This window comes from Anomalospiza imberbis, chromosome Z (assembly GCF_031753505.1).
Source record: "Anomalospiza imberbis isolate Cuckoo-Finch-1a 21T00152 chromosome Z, ASM3175350v1, whole genome shotgun sequence".
NCBI lineage: Eukaryota > Metazoa > Chordata > Aves > Passeriformes > Viduidae > Anomalospiza > Anomalospiza imberbis.
In genome coordinates, this window is record NC_089721.1 from 8,769,135 (window position 1) to 8,788,244 (window position 19,110).

Sequence of the window (19,110 nt, forward strand, 5' to 3'; positions counted from 1 at the left end):
CTTTTCTCATGGAAATGCTTGTCACAGGGACATGGCAGCCCAAACTGGGTCTGTGTCTTTGGTTGGGTAGCTGCCAGCAAATCTGACTGTCTCCTCTCTGCTTTCAGGATGTGGATGATCGCTGGAGCATGCTGTTCCCTCAGCTATATGTGCCTGGCCAGCAAAACCTCTACTTTAACAAGGTGGTGTTTGTCAAGTGCATGTTGCAAGGGATCTACAGTTCCCTCATCCTCTTCTTCATCCCCTATGGGGCCATGTACAATACAATGAGGAGTGATGGGAAGGCCATTGCTGACTACCAGTCCTTTGCTCTGATGGCCCAGACCTGCTTACTGATCGTGGTGTCTGTACAGGTAAGGCATCCCAGGTAATATTTTTAGGATTTAGTTGTTGTTTCATGATAGCAGCATTGGAGGGCCATTGACAGCATTGTATTTGCTACTGCATTGTGCATTCTTGCAAAAAAAAGTCTCTTGACACCAGATTAGTCTTCTCAGTTCAACAGAACAGGAGATCTGTATGTTATAAAAGATCAGGGTGACAGAAAAGAAGAGTCTTTGCCTTGGGAAGATTGCAGTCATAACAGACAAATTAGTTAAGGCAGGGAATAGAGAAGGACATGTTCTAGATTTTTGGGCAGGGGTTGGAACACAGGACTGTCTGTCTGCCATCAAGCAGTTATTTATAGGTTCTCCATTATGGAGATGTCTCTGCAGCCTGGCCCAGTGCATAATGTATGTGTAACACAGCCTGAACTTGCTGAAAGAAATAGCTAAGACTTGGTGGTAGATAATCCAGATGGTACTATCAGGATGAGAGAGATTTCTTAAAAGAAAACCAATCTATCACACTTCCCTAGATAATAGTTCCTGCTGTCTGAAGTCTTAGCAGTCTTGTTCTCTTAACTTTCAATGCTGCATTACAGCTAAGGAGTGGGAAATAAAGCCTGCCTCATTTGAACTTAATGTGTTCAGCTCCGGGGCCCTCAGCATAAGAAGGATGAGGGCCTGTTGGAACAAGTCCAGAGGAGGGCCATGAAGTTGATCAGAGGGCTGGAGCACTCTGCTAAGGAGGCTGAGGGCACTGGGCTTGTTGAGTCTGGGGGAGAGGAGGCTCCAGGGAGACCTCATTGCAGCCCTACAACAGTGCAGTACTTACCAGGGACCACAAAAAAGCTGGGAAGGGACTTTTGACAAGGGCAGGTAGTAATAGAAGAAGAGTTACTGGCTTTGAAATGAGAGTGGGTTGGGTTAGGTAGTAGGAACAAATTCTTCCCGGTGAGGGTGTTGAGGCACAGGCACAAGTTGCCCTGAGAAGCTGTGGATGCCCCATCCCTGAAAGTGTTCAAGGTCAGGATAGATGGGGCTCTGAGTAACCTGGTCTAGTGGAAGGTGACATCTGTCTGTGGCAGTGGGGTTGGAACAGGATGATCTTGAAGGTCCCTTAATATCCTGACTCCAGGACAAGTGAATGCTGGAGAAGAGGGCAACAACAGGATAAAAGTAATAATCTTGCCTTGAATGGTTTCCCAGAATCTTATGATTTGTGACTTGTTATTTCTTGAGACTTGAATGAATAGCATTCTCAGGGGGAGATGTACAAAGCAGAGGACAAGCTGTGTTCAGCACAGATATGCTAAATCAGGAAGGCACTGACAATAGCTGCATTGCTCTGTTCTTTCAGATTGGCTTGGACACCTCTTACTGGACAGTTGTCAATCAGTTCTTCATCTGGGGCAGCCTTTCTGTTTATTTTGCTATCACCTTCACCATGTACAGTGATGGCATGTACCTGATCTTCACAGCCTCCTTCCCCTTCATTGGTAAGCCTTGGGACAAATCTGGATTGCACTCAGAATGGACATACTGCAGGGCTTAAAGTTTCTAAGTATTTCTGTGTATATTTCAGGATATATTGGTTACCTTTTCTGCAAGAAATGCCATGATATTTCTAAGGGTTGCTGGGATTTATTTTGAATCCCATCCATCCAGGTGAATGTGTGTCATGTTCCTTTCCTTGTGTAAGAGTGAACATTCCCATGCAGTCATGAGAATGGTCCTTTAAATAAGCCTAATGAGCTGGATGGAATGTTTTCTGCTGCTTTTCTACATTTGGGTTCCAGTTATCCAATTTTTACAGCTATCTAAGAGCATCTTATTTGTAGATGTGTGATCTTTGTACATAAGTTAACATTTTGTTACATGTTGTAGAAGTACAACACCCAGTAAGACATGAGAAAAATGCCATGTGGTTATGGTGAGCCTTCTGCCAGGTTAAATGGCAAATTCCCCAACAACAAAACATACCAGTGGTGACCAGGTCTTTGTAGTTATTTTACATAACAGATTTCTGAACACATGCGAAAAATGAAGGATAAAAAAATGAGTCCATCTCCTGAGACTTTGACCAGGAAGAACATATACTTACATGTAAGCAAAGTAATTCAAAGTAATTCTGATGGTTTTGATAGCTCTATGCATCCATTGCCAATATAGAAACAACATTGTTATGAGTCTCTACTTCTGAAGTCCTAACACTTTTTATTTCAAGTCAGATTTTTGTATTAATCAATGCCTTCATTTTTTACTGATATTTTCCAGTAAAAACTTCTTTTGCCTATCTTCATTGCAACAGCAAGGGGCTTAGCCAACTTAGAAATATCTGAGATGCAGGTTAGCTGTTGCAACATATTTTTCAAGCAGATGATCACATCCACTTTGAGATGGCTTTTAGAATCAAAAATGCTGATTGAGAGAAGTCAGAATGTCTGTTCAGTTTCCCAGGGCAGGTGGACAGTTGGACTGGATGATCTTGAAGGTCTCTCCCCACCTTGAGGATTCTATGATGATTCTAACTCACTTGCCAGCGGTATCTCATCTGCTGCTCTGTCATTGCCACACTGGTCAAAGAAGCCATAATGCTGAGGGCTACTTAATAAGGTCCCAGTTTGAAACCATTCTTTAGGAAAGTGTTTCTAGTCTGGACTAAGACAAATTGTTTACTTAAATGTCAGTGAAGTTGTATTACAGCAGAATTTGGCCAACTGGAAAGAAAATATTCAGCAAATATACTGCCAACACCAGAATCATTAAGCCCTGTAATGAGGGTTTTGCAGACTGTTTGTTCTATCTTACATTCCCTCAGTTTTGTAAAAGCCAGAAGTGAGCACTTTGGTTTCAAAGGAGGTGTCAGTGACATGCCACCACGTGGCAGTGGAGCTGCCAATACTCTCGTTAGGCTATGGTGTCTGTGCAGATCCCCAGAGAAACACATGCTCCTCTCACAAAGGGCTGTGATTCCCATCGCCTGCTGGGCAGAGCCAGTACTCCATATCCTTTAGAAAATGGTGTTGGGAAGCAAGAAAAGAGTATTCTTTCTTTTGCACTGGAGTCTGGGGCTGCTGCTTAAGGTCTCCTGAGTGTTTATAGCAATACTTTGCTGTGATTTGACTCTTCACAGAGAGAAAAGACTCATTCTGACACCCTTGTCCACCTGGGTTGTTGCTGCAATCATGTCCTGGACGTCACATTTTTCTTTGCTCATCTCAGACAGTGACACTGCCTTCGCAGTTCTCTCTACAGCCAGTTGATTTCACTGCTGGAGACAATGTCTGCCTTGTATTTTGATCTATTTGCCAGGTGCTCTGAAATCACAGAGAGCAACAGGGAATAATAGTGGGAGGTGCTGCTTTTACAGTTTTAATTATGTGTTTGTTTTCCAGGTACGGCTCGTAACACCCTCAGCCAACCAAATGTGTGGCTGGCCATCTTCCTCAGCATCACCCTCTGCGTGCTGCCGGTGGTTGGCTTTCGATTCCTGAAGGCTCAATTAAAGCCAACTCCCAGCGACAAGGTAAGGAGATACCTTATTAAACCAGAAATCCTGCTTACTGTGGCCTAGGCTCACCATGGACCCACATTGCATGGGCTTGGCATCACCTGGGGTGTGTGTCCGCGCAACTGCTGCCATCCATCTGTCCCTGACTCCCCAGAGAAGGAGGATTGAATTTGGGGTTTGGCACAATGCAAGCCATCTGCAGCTGGGACCAAGGCTGAGATTTTTTAGATGTGGATTAGACTGCTCTGAGGCAGGAAAGCTGCACTATTTTTAGGTGCAGGATTTAAGCGCTGTGGCTCAGTGGCAAAGGAGTGGCATGTTCCCCCTGCCCTGATGCTGTGCAGTTTTTAGCCTGGCAGACCACAGGCTTTCACCCTCCACCAGGGAATATATGTTTGCTGGGGATTTTTTTATTTATTTGAGAATTTACTTTTTGTAGCCACTGGCCATATACCCCCTCTGGAACCAGCTTCCCTCCCATCCTCGGGAATATGAAGCTGAGGGCACCAGGGCAAGGAGAGGCAGGGAATGATGAAGTGGGCAGGGAGCCCACTGCTCACTGCAGCCAAGGGACCCCTCAACAACATCAGCGCACAAAGAGCTCCCCGGGCTCCCTTCCAAATAGGAGCATTTGCTGAATGCTACTGCCACCTCGTGCTTCCTTCCTCTCCCTGCGCCGAGCTGCTGCGAATCGGGGTCAGTGCACAGCCCCAGGGGAAGGCACCGCAGTTGACGCCCTCCCTGGTCATCCTCGGGATGTCTGTGGAGCTCCACAGGTTCTCTATGACTGTAGGAGAACACGTTAGGGAAATTCTCAGCCCTTACAAAGAGGGTAGGCGGGTGCTAGACAAGACTGCTGGGTAGGGATGTCCTTGGGAGACAGTTCAAGGCAGTTGGGGGGTGTAAAAATGGGCTGAGTTTACCCCAGCTGAGCAGAAGTCAAACACAGCTGACACCCAGAATCCCAGCCTCACTGCCAAGTTTGAGTGCCCCTCTCTCTCTAGCACAAAACTACTTCTCTGCCTCCTCTTGGAAGTGAATGGTCACAGGAGAGGAAAGGGTTTCCACCTCTACGGAGTCCCCCAGCTGGCAGCAGACAGGCCTGATGTTTAGAGAGGCCAAGCACCTGTCATTGTGTCAAGCAAGAAGCACAGGAGTCTGGCACTTGGGGTTCTGTTGAGCCACAGGCTGTCAATAGCAGCCTCCTGCATTAGCCAGCCCCATTCTGAAAAGGTTCTTGATAGCAGATTAACTCAGTGGCCACCTGGGAGCAGAAAGCCCACTACCTCCAAATAAAGTGCAATATTTACTTCCCATATGCCAAGGAATACAGGAATCTCTCTATTATCCCTGTAAGCATTCAAGGCCAGGTTGCATTTAGTGTTGATATACCTGATACAGTGGTAGCAGGGCTCGAATGAGATGATCCTCAAGGTCCCTTCCAACCCAAGCCACTCTATGAGTATATAATTCTATAACAATCAATATTATAATAATAAAATGATTTTATATATCAGAAACTCCCTTTAGTAGTCTGTCTTCTACATTAAATATGCCAATTCTTAAATGTTTCCTTATTTATTTTCTGGAATTTTGACTTGTTCAGATGATTTTCACATTTTGGGTGATTAGACTGAAAGTCCTACAGCCATACCCCATCTATGGCACTGCAGAGATGTGGGAAATACATGGAAACCATTCCGTCCCATGATTTACAGATGACGCTCCCATTAACACCTAGAATAGAATAGAATAGAATAGAAGATGTCCTTTCCTCATTTTTGTCTTTGAGTCCCTGCTTTTGTTTCCCTTTCTCTGCTCCTCTCCCACTGTGCTTGTGAATAATTATGGACCTTCCACTTTTTCCACCTTATTTTCTGATTTCCAGGTCCTGCTGAAGATCAAGGAAGCCAAAAAGCGGCCCCCTCCACCCTCACCCAAGCGACGCCTGCGCCGGACCAGCACCCGCCGCTCTGGCTATGCCTTCTCTCACCAGCACGGCTTCGGAGCACTCATCATGTCTGGGAGAAACATGCGGCCAAAATCACCTTTTGCCACAACGGGAACATTTTCACCAAACAGTGACAAATATAAACACAAAGGATTGTAACAAAATAAGAAAGAAAAAAGGAGAGAAGAAAAAAGGAAAATACTTTCTCCCCCCACCCCCCCGCCCCGTCCCCCTTAAAAATTAACAAAGCAAACCAAAGTAAAGGGCTGTCAGGAGAGGAGGCTGTGCTGCCTGCAAGGCACCGAGCCAGCGGCTGCCCAGAGCTCTGCCCTCCGGGCTGCCAAATCAAGGACTTGGGGCTTTCCTTTCACCCAACACACTCTGATTCTAGTTTATTTTCCAAAGATGTGTGCTGCTGCTGGGGAAGGTGGGCTGGGTGAGTTGGAGCGTGTAATTGCATGGTATCCCAGAGGGCCTCCCTGGCACCAGAGAGAATGTGCTGTGGGAGGCATCTCTGCTCCCTGAGATTGTTCATAACGCTAATTTTTTTTTCTCCCTCTAACTATATACCTCAGAGCAAAGAGAATTTCAATCTGAGGAAAAGGTTGAATTGGCGATGTCTTTCTCAGTCACGTGCCTTCATTTTTCTTCATGAATCCACGCTGGGCCGTATTACTGGGGTGACAGTATTGATCCCAGGTGTGCCTTAGGTCCAGCCACACAATCCACAAATCCACAACCTTTTTAATGTGTGATTTTGTAGCCTTTTAACTGTGATCCACTTTCTCAAGAGATGGCCAGTACCCAAACACCACCCTCTTTCCACATCTGCCATCAGAAGTGCTGCAAGCTCAGAGAAACCCTTAGTAGGTCAAGGGACCAGGAGCTGACAGTCATCAGCCTGCTCTGATTTATCTGGGTTGCAAATCTGCTCTTGTAAAGGATTATTGTTCTCAGAACCCTCTCAAGTTTTGTAACTGGGCACCAGCCATTTCATTTAGCCTTAAAATAAAAGAGCAGAAGGCGCTCTGGCTTCCTTATGGCTCAAACCATGAAATCTGGCCCCTGAGAAGCCCATGCCATGGTTAGGGCCCACCTGAACTGCCAGCACGAGGCATCTGCCCCCCTTAACAGAATGAGGTATATGCACATCTGGCTTGATGGTGATCACACCAGAATTACTGAAGCCAGAAAAGCTATTTCATGGCCAGCAGCCTTTACTCCTCTGATGCTGGGGTTCAGTGTAAGGAATGAAGCGTGACCTGGTGGCTTCCTCACCCTCGCCGATGAGCAGAGTGGCCACGATTCAGAGGAACTTAATGAGGCCTCAGGAGTCTCTGCAGTGTTTCATGGCTGCAGTGTTTCTCTGTGCTGGCTCAAATTTTACTTGGGAACAGGTTATCTATCAAACACAGGTGGTAGAGAGATGAAAATCCTACCAGTCTGACTGCCAGCAGAGGGACCTAAAATGCACAGATGCAGCTAAAGACATGGTGATCTTGAGGGACTGGGATTTGCTCACTGTTTTCTCACACCAAATCCATAATCGGCAGGGTTGGAAGGCCAGCGTGGCAGCATGAAAGTCTGTCCTGCCAGCACTGCTGAGCTGTCTAAATGCAGCTTTTTTTTTTTTTTTTTTTTTTTTTTTTTTTTGTGCAGAGGACTAAGCCTCTGACTGTTGTTAGGGGTGATTTTTGTTTGTTTTTGTTTTTTGTTAAGGTTGGGGTTTTTTCAGCTCCGTCATACAAATTTAGACTCCTTCCTTCATTTGATTTGGATTTTTTTGTGCAGTAACCAGTTGATATTTTTGACTCTGCTGTAAGTCTGAGCTGTCAGGAGGCAGTCTATGGTGGCAAGAGGCCAGCCACGTCGCCATTTCACGGAACACCCTGCTGTCTGTGGTCCCAGTTTCAGCAGCTACTGCGTGAGATTGTTTAAGCTTTAATAGAAGGTTTCATCTCCCTGTGTTTTAACTCAGCACAGGAAAGAAAAAAAATAATCAAACTAGTCTGCTGCACCTGCTGCTTGGGGAGGCTTGTTGCAAACTGTGGTATTAAATTTCAGCATGGCCAGTGCAAAACTGGAGCTGGGACTGGATCCAGACTTGAGTGTCTAGGAGCTGCTTGCTAGGGAAAGAGTAAATTATCTGGTGATCTCCCCTGGAAGGAGACACCTAAGTAAAGTGAGAGCCTGCACTCTGGCTGAGGAAACCACTGTGGTAGTTAATGCTTGTCACCTCCCCCTGATTTACCATTCACTTTGCAGAGACAATCATGGCTTTCTGACAAGGAGTATGTTTTTCACAGTCAGCCTCCCTGGAGTTAGGGGAGAAAGGAGAATTTCTGCAGATAAGCAGACATCCCCACGATACCCAGACTGGTCTGTGGACTGAAAGTCCTATCAAAGATGTTCCTGGCATCTGATGCAGCAGAATATATTGCAGAGCAGCAGAGGCAGACCTTGTGCTGACAGAGCAAGGAAAATCTGACACTGTGCCTCTCTTCTCATATGGTTTACGTGCAAAGTACTCACCTCCTGGCTAAAAGGGGATTTGAAAATGTTGGCTACAACATGTAGGGGATAATAAAGCTGTTGGTGAGCTTGCACCAGATACAATTCTTTCAGTGGTTTGGCACAATCAGCATTTGAAACACATCAGCTGGCAGTGATGTCTGTCCTACATCACTCCTGATTTTGTAAAATAATTGTTTTTTTAAATAAAAAGAGAATATTGGGATGATAGATTCCTTGGCACTCTGTTAATTGAGTTAACAAGTTTATATGCAGAAGTGCACAGGGGGGTGGTTTGTGGGACAATGGATCTGAGACGGCAACCCTTTTCATCCGGTATCCTGACGCGGGAAGCACACAAATTCCCAAAATTTTCCATCCTGGCTCGGATGTTTTAAGAGGAAACTTAGAGGAAACGTCAGACATCCTTAGGCGGAGGACCCGGTGGGGGCGGGCAGCGTCGAGAGCCCGCCCCGTGGAGCGGCTGTAAACAGCGGAGCGATGCGGGCGATCGGTAAGGGACGGTGGCAGGGCGGGCGGGACAGTGCGGGGATTGTGCGGGACCTGTGCGGGAATTGTGCGGGGAGGAGCGGGGTCGCTGCTTCTCGTGTGCGCGGTGCTCAGCTTGGCTCCCCGGGGGGAAGTCAAACCGTGTGTCATCGTCTGTGCGGTGTCTGAAAATTATAATTTAGTCTTTTATGAAGCTATGGCGTTTCATAGATATGTCAAAAATTAATCCTTGAAATAGATTTTGGATTTTGTTTACACCCTCTCCCTTTTTTCCTCCGCATTATTCCGTAATATAAATATTCACATTTTGAACATTGTTTGGCTGTTGTGCCTATACTTGCCGCCCCGCTGGGCTGCAGGTTGGGGGTCGAGAATGCTAATGCTCTGATGGTGTTGAGACACTAGAACAGGAGGCTCAGGGAAGCTGTGGGTGCCCCATCCCTGGGAGTGCACAAGGCCAGGTTGGATGGGGCTCTGAACAACTTGGTCTGGTGCAGGGTGTCCCTGCCCATGGCAGAGCGATGGAACAAGGTGGTCTTTAAGATCCGTACCAATGCAAACCATTCTGTGATTCTTTGATAACCAGTGATGACGTGTTTCCTTGCCTTACGCTGCAGAAGAGGAGAGCTTAGAGCATCTGTCTCTCCTGAACCCACAGGGTGACAGTGAGCAATCCCTGTCCCTAATACCATGGGGCAGCGGGTGCGTTTGGGCAGAGGCACCTGAAGGGTATTTTCCATTGCAAACTGCAACACCTGCATTCCAGGCTGTCTGGTAGCTCTCACTCTGCCCGTGTGCATCCACACAACCCTCTCACACTGACCTGTAGCCTGGAAGTCCTTTCTCATGAGCAACTCTTAGGAAATGGCAGGGCAGGGGAGCACCACATGCTTGCCCTGGGCTCTCCAGTTGGATACTCAGCAAAGTGTGTTGTATGGATGGAGACATCTCAGTAATGACCTATGCTAATTACCAGCTGGAACAAAAAGAGGAACATAAAGGCCCTCTTGGATATCTGTGGGCACATGCACTGTATCTTCTAATCCCATCAGACCTCTGATAAAATTCATCCTAAATCCAGGTATTCTAGTTGGAAAGCTTCCTGACCTAAGGGTTGATTTTTATCTCTCTCTAATTTTCAACCTAAATGTGTTCACTGCATTTATTCTCTTGCTGTCATGCCAGCTTTATAGTTTTGCTTCAGCAGTTTTGTTTGTCTCCTGTGATATATTTAGACAGCAATCCTATCTGCTCTCTGCCTACATGTGGCTAGGCTAAACAAGCCAGGCTCTTAAGTTTCTTCTTGTTTGATAGGTTTTTGTTTCCCTCAGGCCCTTTCTGCACCTGTTCATTTGAGTTTATAATTTTTAAATGTGAGTGACCAGAATTTTTTTTGCATGATGCTTCTTTTATCAGTGCCTGTACAATAGCTCTGGTATTTCACTGCCTCACCTAGAACTGTGTTTGCTTTTCTTACAGCCTCATCATCTCTGTGTTCTTTAACACAGTTTTAGTGGTTATTTTTCCTAATTTTATTATGGCTATGCACAGTTGTTAGCTAAATTAGGTTAGCTACATAAATACCTCTCCTCTCATGCCTGACAGCATGGGGAGGAGTTGAAGTCATCACAGAATAAGTCTGCGCATGCTGATGCTTTAAACTGGTGCCTTGTCCTCAGGGCCAAGCTTTTTCCATGAGGGCTGGCAAGGACATCCTGCTACATCTCCTGATGTGCTGGCTGATGTAAATGTGCTGGAGTGAGGGAGCTGCCATTTCTCCCAGCAATAAGTGTGGGGTTGAGTTCCCAGCCACAGCTCCCACACAGCCCTGTCCCTGTCCCTGTCCCTGTGATAAAGGTCTGTGTTGCTGCGGGGCTGGACATGATGAAGGGCTCAGAAGAAGGGCGCAGAGCCCTGCAGCCTGGGCTTGACCTCTGAGTGCTTCTGGCCATATCTGCGGCACAGCTACTCTTCAGTTTTTCCAAAGCTACTCTTCTGCTGCCCTGCTTTTTATAATGCATTTAGAAGTAGAGATTGTTTTTTCTCTTCCTGGCACTGTAGGGAAGCCACCTCTCTCCTATCACTCCCAGCTTAAAGGAAAGAGGTTTCCATACCCCTGTCTCTTTCCTCAGCCTGCCTCTCCTCTCCAGCTGGGTGGAGCCGACTGTACGGAGCTGTCAGCTCCTGCTTTTCCACGCAACGCTGAGCCCTCTGCTAGACTTTTCAGCTATAAATGGATCTCGACTTTTCCAACCCCCGCTCTCAACACCAGGAGATGTTGTGGGATATCAGAGCTGGGCCAGGCTTCCTCTGAATTAGGAAAACATATGACCCAACTGCTCGGTTTTTGTAGGTTCCCTGTGAGCATCATACCTGGCTGTGGGGGAGCTGTGTGTCCTGGTGAGGGCTGTGCTGCTGAATTCCTTGTGTGCACTGTGAGAGCAGCTGTTCTCAGACCTGAGTGCCAGGCCTGCAGGTTCCATCACCAGCCCCACGCATCACCCCACAAACACAGCACTGTCTGATCTGAGCAGTGTGTCTCCAGGGAAGGCCAGTCTTTCTGTTATTGCCTGCAGTCTGCCTCCACATCTGAATCAGGCACTTCATAGACGAAGCCTGGCTTTTGTACGTAATAAGCAATGTTTGCATCCCTTAACTTTGGGATTTATGGCAGGGATCCTCAGGTCTTTTAAGCTTTATTGCATTCTGGCTTCTCAGAGAGGCAGGGAGCATCAATATCTCCTCGTTCACCAGGGAGCTGGGGCCTGAAGTATGCACACCAAGGTGACTCAGGGAGTCAGTAGCTGCCCTGGATTTTAAACTGAAGGCTTTTGTGTCATCAAGTGCTAACCTCCATCACCGCTGCGGGCATCCAGGCCATTCATTCCATGAAGAGTACAGGTCTGTATTTAGAAAACTAATGTGTACTCTCATGTTGAAAAATTGCAGTCTGAAAGTCTCCTAGTTAGTGTGCTCTGTAGAAGCTGCTGGGCAGGGTTCCAGTCTGGTGACCTTTTGCTGGCAGCAGTGGATTTGCATAGTTTCATCTTAGACAGCAACACCTAGAGGAGCTGCTTCAGAGGCTTCCTTACCTCCTGGCAGCTGTCCCTCAAAAACCTTCAGGCTGTGGATAAGGGATCATAGAATATTCAGAAAGTGCAAGCCTGGTTTATGGCTGTGCAGTAGTCTCTCTGCAGTTCTGCTTCTGTTTCAGTTTTTGCTATGGCAGCAGATGCTGTCTAACACATTTTCCTGTGCAGGATGCCTGGTATCCTGCATTTTCCTTACTCAGTGGCTTCGTTGTGTTGCCTTTTGGATAGATCAATGGATCTGTTGACAGGGCAGTGTTCAATGGACAATGTCCAGGAATATTTTTTTTTTAATGTGAGCTGGAGAATGTAATGTCCCAAACCATGATATTGCATAGGGCTTATGGTTTATTAAAACCTCATTTATGTCTCCCTTCTGGGAACTGTGAGCAGAATTTTGTACAAAACAGATGAGTGATTGATGAAGTGCCTCTTCCTTCCACTCTATCCCTGGGCTTTGAGCTCTAGGAATAGATGAAATTAAGTTACTGTATATAGTTATAGCTGCCTGATGCTCTTTCCTGTGGTAACCTTTGATGCAGCTGGGCCAGGCATCAGAACCTGCTGGTTTGCCAGCTCAACTTGGAGTGCTTCAGGTTAAACTTGGCTGTGAGGAGTTTTTCTGCTTGTAGTGTCCCTCCCAGATGTACAAGGAGGCTGGCTACCCCCAGTTCTTTTTTTCCTTATGTAATCTGCCTCCCACTGAATACTTAATTCCCAGTTCTTCACCAAAGCCCTGGACTCATAGCAAGGTGTTTAATGAGGCTTGCTGGCTCTAGGTCTCTGTTCTTCTGATTCTGGAACATGAAGCCTGCTTGAGGTTTTGCTACTGATACCTGCTGCTCACCTGAAGCCCCACAATTTCTCTGCCTCCTCATTCTTGTGTGTGTTTGCCTGAACTGGAAATTATGGTTTCAGCAGTTCTCATCTCTTGTGCCTGGGGTGAGTGTCTGGTGAGCATATTTGTAGTCCTTAAGCATTGATATGGACTCTGCACTTCCACCTGAGTCCTAAGTGGAGCCATGGATGAGTGTGTGTCTCAGCCCCCCAACACTGCAGCCTCTTTCAGGGATCCTTGAGAGAATGATGATGGCATTGAATCATTTTCAGTTAAAGCTTTATTTTCTTAACAGGTTCCTGGTATCCGGGAAATGCAGAATGGTTTGGGTTGGAAGGGACCTAAAAGGTTATGTAGCATTCCTGGTCACTGTGCTTGGAGCACTCCTTGTCAAATGCTGTGCTTTGCAGGGCATCAAAGCTCTGATACATGCAGTGCCTGGTCCCACAGGGGTCCCTGTACAACACATCTAGCTGTGGTTTGGAAAACATAGTGAAGACTATAATTTTCTAGTGATTCTAAGTTGGTCAGGGTGGTTGGTTTGAAAACTTCTTGAGGCATTACAGGAGCATCTTGCAGAACTATTAGCATGGTAAAACAGCAAATGGGAGATCCTGCCGATAAATGCCACATGTAATGGTGATCTGTAAACAGTTTCTCACTGCCCACAACAAGCTGTTTGGAGTCACCGTGGATTGTTGTCTGAGCACATCAGCTAAATGTTCAGCTATAGCCAAAAAACACTGGAAACAAAATTTGCTGGTATATATTTTGGTATACTAGATAGACGTGTTGTGCCTGCATCTGGGCATGACATACCAGCTGGTCACCCTCTTTCAGAAAGAGTAATGTAGACCTGGAAATGATAAGAGAAAAGTGGATTGGGGATGATTAAGGGACTGGGATAGCTTCTGTAGGAAGAGAGATTAAACAAGCAAAGGTAGATGATACTGGGAAAGATCAAACGTCTGTAATATAGTATTCAGCAGGGAGAAGTTGAGTAAAGACTGACCTTAATAAACTTCGCTATTTCTTACAGCACAGAGGAAGCGCATCCAGCAAAATAATTTATTAGACAGGAGGCTGAGGAAGTCCTTTTTCAACACAGTTGATTTGTAGAACATGTTGCTACGAGATGGCATGAAGACTGAAAATACACACGGATTCCAAAAGGAACCAGACACCTCAATGGCAGAGATGTGTTTCAGTATCTGTGAAACGTGATGGTCAGTGGGTGACCTCCAGCTCTAGGAGTTCCTGATTGTTGCAGGCTGGAAGAATATGTCCATAGGGGAGATCATTCTGATTGCACTCAGTGAAATCACTCTGTGATTTTTATGTGCCAGTGCCACATTGTCAGGGATAGGGCACTAGACCAGAAGAATTTGTGGTGTAACCCACTGAGGTGGTTCTGGTTACCAGAGCGTGCTGGGACAGTGGGGTGAAAATGAACTGATTTGGTTTTGAGCACTTCTGCTCTCACGAGTCTCCTGCGGGAGTAACGCACAAGTCACCACAGGTTTTCTTACCACTTTTATTATCAAATCTGGACAGACTTTCGGGAGAAGGGGACCGATGCAGGCGTGGCCCATCGGCTGGCTCAGTGTGCCAGGCACTGCTGTGGTTGTTGCAGGGTGTGCCAGCCCAGTGAGCACTGCCCTGCCAGACAGGTGACATGCTTGGCATTAGCTGTCCAGTCCTATTTTTTTCCCTCTTGGCTTATGATTAAGATATGGTTTGTGCCCTGATGGAACAAATTCTGGATTCTTAGAGCCTCTTATTCACATAACTGTGGGTGGTGGTGTTATCCATCCAAATGTCTTGTCCTACGGAAGGGGAAAGAACAGGCTTTTGCAAATTCTATTGTGAATTCCTTTATCCTTTCCAAGTCTTATGTTGCAATTTCCTTCACAGTCTAAATAGCAAAATGTTTCCAGTCTCTCTCCACAGAGAACTGTGAAACTTTGGAACTGTAAAGCCTTGAAAAGTCTGTTTGCTGATAATGAAGTACTCATTTTTGAAGCATTAACAGAAGCCACTGTTATGTGCTGCTCATCCTGTTGAAAACTTGAAAACTTACCAAATCAATATTTCTGGTATTTTGGTTTGTGGTTTTTTTTTTTTTTTTTTTTTTTTTTTGGTGTTTTTTTGTGTTTGGTTTTTTCTTTTCTTTTTTTTTTAATAAAAGCTGGCTGAGGCTGGAGCAAAAGCAAAAAGCAGTAATAGACATATTATATTTTTGTCTGCCATTCAGTTTGCTCTGAGCGGATTCTTCACTGGTTAAGCCTGATCATCATATCACAGTGAGATTTTGGGAACACCGGACTCAGAATCCAGTCATAATTTTACTTCTGCCTTGTTCCTTGAACTCATAAACATTAGAATGTTTGTGCCTCTTTCAGTGGGATGGATAGAGTTTTAAAGCCAATTCCCTGCTCCCTACAGAGAAGAAAAAAAGTCTCCTGGCAGCCTCAAGCTGTTTTTAAACGAGACAAATGCCCGTGGTGCCTGTCTGCCAGAGCCCCCAGCCCCTACACCGAGTCCCCTTTTAGCACACTGGTCCATGCAGCTATATCTGGCTCCAGTTCTTTGTTCAGGGAACGTGACCTCATCGTTGTTTTGGTATTTCCAGTGATTCAGCCTGGTCCGGGGCAGGGAGGAGTCATTCCTGGTGCAGGCTGACAGGGTGTTTGTGCGTTTCTGGAATTCCAGAGCAGTGCAGCCTCAGCCCTTCCGCTGCTTTGACAGCTCTGCTGAGGCTGGGCTGGTGCACTGCATTCCTGCCTGCCAAATGGCCTGGGCGCAGCTGGTAGAGGGAGTGATGCTCCTGCTTTTGAGGGTAATGGGGATCCCTGTCTTTGCAGGGTACCTGCTGTGGTGAGGGTGAAGAAAACTGCAAGCAGTAGCTTGCGTGTTGAGGGAAGCCACAAGGAATCTCTGCTGTATGGGTGGGAAGAGAGTCCCACAGAATGCTCATTCCTGTTTATGGGCTCCAGCATCCCATGACGAAGTTAACTTTGCAACATTCACAGCAGCTTGGTAAGTATTACGGTCCTTGTTTTCAAGGGGGGAAACTGAGGCACCCAGCAGGGAAGTGGTCTTCTTGAGGTTTTACATGGCTGAGCTGGAGATCCCCCACATCCTTACCGACCATGGTTGCTTGAGAACTACAGGAACTCCTTGTTTTACATTGCCAGTTTCACCCAGAGGTCAGCGGTGTGAGCTATATGGGCTCAGGGCTTATAGGCAGTGCCTGCTGGGCTATGAAATGTCCCAAAACAGCTCCTTCCCAGCCTCTCCCTAAGATCTTCCAAGGCTTCTTTAATGGGCAGTGCTTGAAACCTACAAATCTCTCCTCTGCTGCTGTTTCTAGTTCAAGGCACAGTGGAGAAAAAGACCCTGAGCCCTTTGACACCTTGCTTCTTAGCCATGAGATGAGCTCAGCTGGTTAGAGCATAGTGCTTATAATGCCAGGGTTGTGGGTTTGACCCCTGAATGGGACATCCACGTAAGGGTTGGACTTGATGGTCCTTGAGGGTCCCTTCCAGTTCAGAATAGTCTGTGATGCCAGCCTAGTCCCTATCCCCCATGCTTCATATTTGCTGTAAATCCAGCTGCAGTACAGCTGGATTGTAAATTACCCTGAGATGGCAGGGAATCCTGGCAGGAGATACCAAAGACATTGAACTTGGCAGAAGGGGGTCAGTCTCGAAGATGTGGAGACCTGGAGCCTGGGGAGAGGGCCTGGGCAGCAGGAGTGGGTCTGAGCAGGTGAGCAGAACAGTGATCCAATCACCTTTCTCCCTGGCGTGGTGGGCTGCTGCACCAGGGGAAGGCATGAGGCTGGGGATGTCCTAGATGAGGTGCAGGTTGGGAAGTTGGATCCATTTGCATTACTGCTAGCACCTACTGCATATGGAGCTTACGATCTGATGGAGAATGTGGAATTGGGGAGGTCTCCCCTCACTAGTGGTCACCACCCCATGGCTTCCCCTGGCAGGCAGCTGCCCTCCCACCCCCTGTCCGAGCAGGCAGCAGTGGATCCATCCCGCACAGACCTGCCACGCTCTCCCAACTTTCTGCGCCTGCTGTAAATGGCTCTCTGTAACACGAGCTGCATTTCTGCCACAGCCCTCTGCTGTGCGCATCTGTATTTACACTGGGACTTTCATTAGCAATCTGGCCCTCGCCCTCGTTCCTCTCTCCTGCCCACATGCTCCCTGGGTGAGACCCTGGCACCGCTGTGCCTGAGGGGGGGGCGGTGGCTGGCAGCAGCAGGAATTCCTCAGCCAGCTCCTGTCTAGAAGAAGTGCCTTGTCATCTTGCCTGTTGCCCGCCGTCCTCCATCAACAGGGGAGCAGCCGGCGGAGACTCCCCGCAGCACGGCTTGCTGATCCCTGAGCCGGCACTGGGACAAGCTGGTTCTGCTTTGGATTATTGCTGGCTCTGCATGCTGTGCTCCTCCTGTGGCTCTCATGCCAGTGCTGCTGCACTTGGCTTCCAGCTGAGCCCACGTCCTGAGGTGGTTGTATCTGGCAAGGTAGGAGCTGATCCCTTCTGTTTGTTCTGCTAAAAGTAATGTGACCATTAATGACCAAATAATGTGACCAGTCCTGCCCCTGCCTTTACAGTGTGTGTCAATTAGTGGGTTTATTTTGCATTGTTCTGTAGCTCTGATAGACAGCCAGTATGCTGATCAGGCTGTAGCCTCTCTTGCAGGGAAAGGAGATGTGTATATACATTATTATTTTACCTACATACTGGAAAAATCAAACTTTTCTGCTTCAAGATGGAGTCTTCTCTGTCTTGTCTGTTCTCATGCAGCATCCGATGGATGTTCTTCAGGTCATGTCACCTGCTTCTCCAGGAGATGTGAGAGTAGAGAGCAGTCTGATGTGTCTTGGGGCAAAGGGGGCAGGAGGAGAAAATGACTGAAGGCAAAAATCAAGGAAGTTCAATAGGCTCGGGAATGGCTTTAGAGAAGTTATTTTTAACCCAGAAAATCAGACATGGGAAGAGCCTCTTTTCCTAACATAGTCTCAAAAGGGTGATTTGCTTTTGCTTCAGGGCGTACTGTTTTGATATGGAAAGGCCTGAAGCTGCTGCTGTCCCTGGGGATAAAGGGCAGTCAGTCTTGTTAGTCTGGTGCCTCCTTTCCAGTGAACCTTGCTGACATGTAGGGCATCTGCTCCCACCACTGTGCACCTTTCCTGCTCCCACATCGGGAAAAGAGGTGATAAACAAGAAACCAAATCCCTGCTGGATTTCCCTGCAGCAGCCAAGGAGAGATAAAATAGGAAGGCATCAGCATTTTCTGTGTTTAGGCACAACTGTTCCCTTTTTAGTCTACAGCAGCTGGGATGTGCACTCAGCCATCCATCTTCCCTGAGCCTAATGTACCTGGGCTTCCCTCCCATATGGACGAGAGTTTGTCTCCTCAGCAGGACAGACAGGAGTATCAGGCCTCCTGCAGGTGATGGCTCACTTCTGAGGACTACCCAAACAGCAAACCATGTTTTAGGGCCCCGCTATATCCATGTGAGGAGGATAAAGGGGTGCTCTAGCTTATCCTGCGATGCTGCCAGTGGGTGTATAAATAGTGCCCACAGTGTACTATTTTGGTGACAAGCTCTTCCCAGGATTCATCCAAAGAGTTATGTGAGCAAGTGTTAAAAATAACACCAAGCCCTGCCCAAGTGCTGGCGTCATTTCAGCCAAAGTGTTGGGAATCTTCCATAGAGAGCAGCATTGGACCCTTGGTGGGGGGCAGCAGGAGGGGGTCCAGAACAACTTTCCGTATTTTGATCCTCTTGCTGTCATGCTGACTACAAAGGACTATGACCTCAGCTTCAGCAGATGTGCTGGTCACCAAGAAGGTGTGAGACTTTCACTTCTAATTAAGTTATTTGCCACTGGGCTTTCCCTGTGTGTTCTGAGTATTATCGCTGGGTCTAATGAGAGGTACAGGAAATTTAATCTAGCTTTAATCTAGCCTGCTGCCAGGTGCCTGCTGGTGGCCAGAGCTTGCTGCCTCATTAGAAAATCTTGGGCTGTAGAATGGGATATGGAGGCACTCTGGTTCTGGGTTAGGTTTATCCTGAGGACTGGTAGCTGGAGATTAGTATGACTGTGGAAAGGATATTAAATCTGTGTGTTGCATTATGGCTGTAACTCTGGATGCTCTTGGCACCCATATAAACACAAATGTTATCCCAAAATTCTGCCCTTTTCCTGGTATAGTTGGTGTCTATAACTGGGAGCTGGACCACATAGCAGATAGCAGATAGCTGGGGGGCCACATTTCTTGAGCTGTGCAGCCAGTGCAGGATGCACCATCCCACTGTGAAGCTGGAGTTGTGGTTTGTTCCCCTCAG

At 47.1% G+C, this 19,110-nt stretch overlaps 2 protein-coding genes across 6 annotated transcripts in view; both read left to right on the top strand.

Annotated features, from left to right (window-relative positions):
- LOC137465267 (phospholipid-transporting ATPase ID-like) overlaps window positions 1-5,981 on the top strand; it is an 83,945-nt gene extending 77,964 nt beyond the window's left edge. For all 3 annotated transcript variants that reach the window (XM_068177217.1, XM_068177216.1, XM_068177218.1), the window contains exons 25-28: window positions 108-353; window positions 1,684-1,822; window positions 3,722-3,852; window positions 5,726-5,981. In XM_068177217.1, coding sequence (XP_068033318.1) covers window positions 108-353; window positions 1,684-1,822; window positions 3,722-3,852; window positions 5,726-5,947 — 738 coding nt within the window. In that variant the 3' untranslated portion in view covers window positions 5,948-5,981. The remainder of the gene's footprint in view (window positions 1-107; window positions 354-1,683; window positions 1,823-3,721; window positions 3,853-5,725) is intronic.
- Window positions 5,982-8,795: 2,814 nt separating this feature from the next.
- Window positions 8,796-19,110, top strand: part of RUSC2 (RUN and SH3 domain containing 2) — a 57,292-nt gene continuing 46,977 nt past the window's right edge. For 2 of the 3 annotated variants that reach the window (XM_068176450.1, XM_068176452.1), the window contains exon 1: window positions 15,494-15,775. The gene's annotated coding sequence lies outside the window, so the exon portion shown is untranslated. Of the gene's footprint in view, window positions 8,814-15,493; window positions 15,776-19,110 lie in introns of those variants that run through there. The other variant, XM_068176451.1, reaches the window with a different exon arrangement.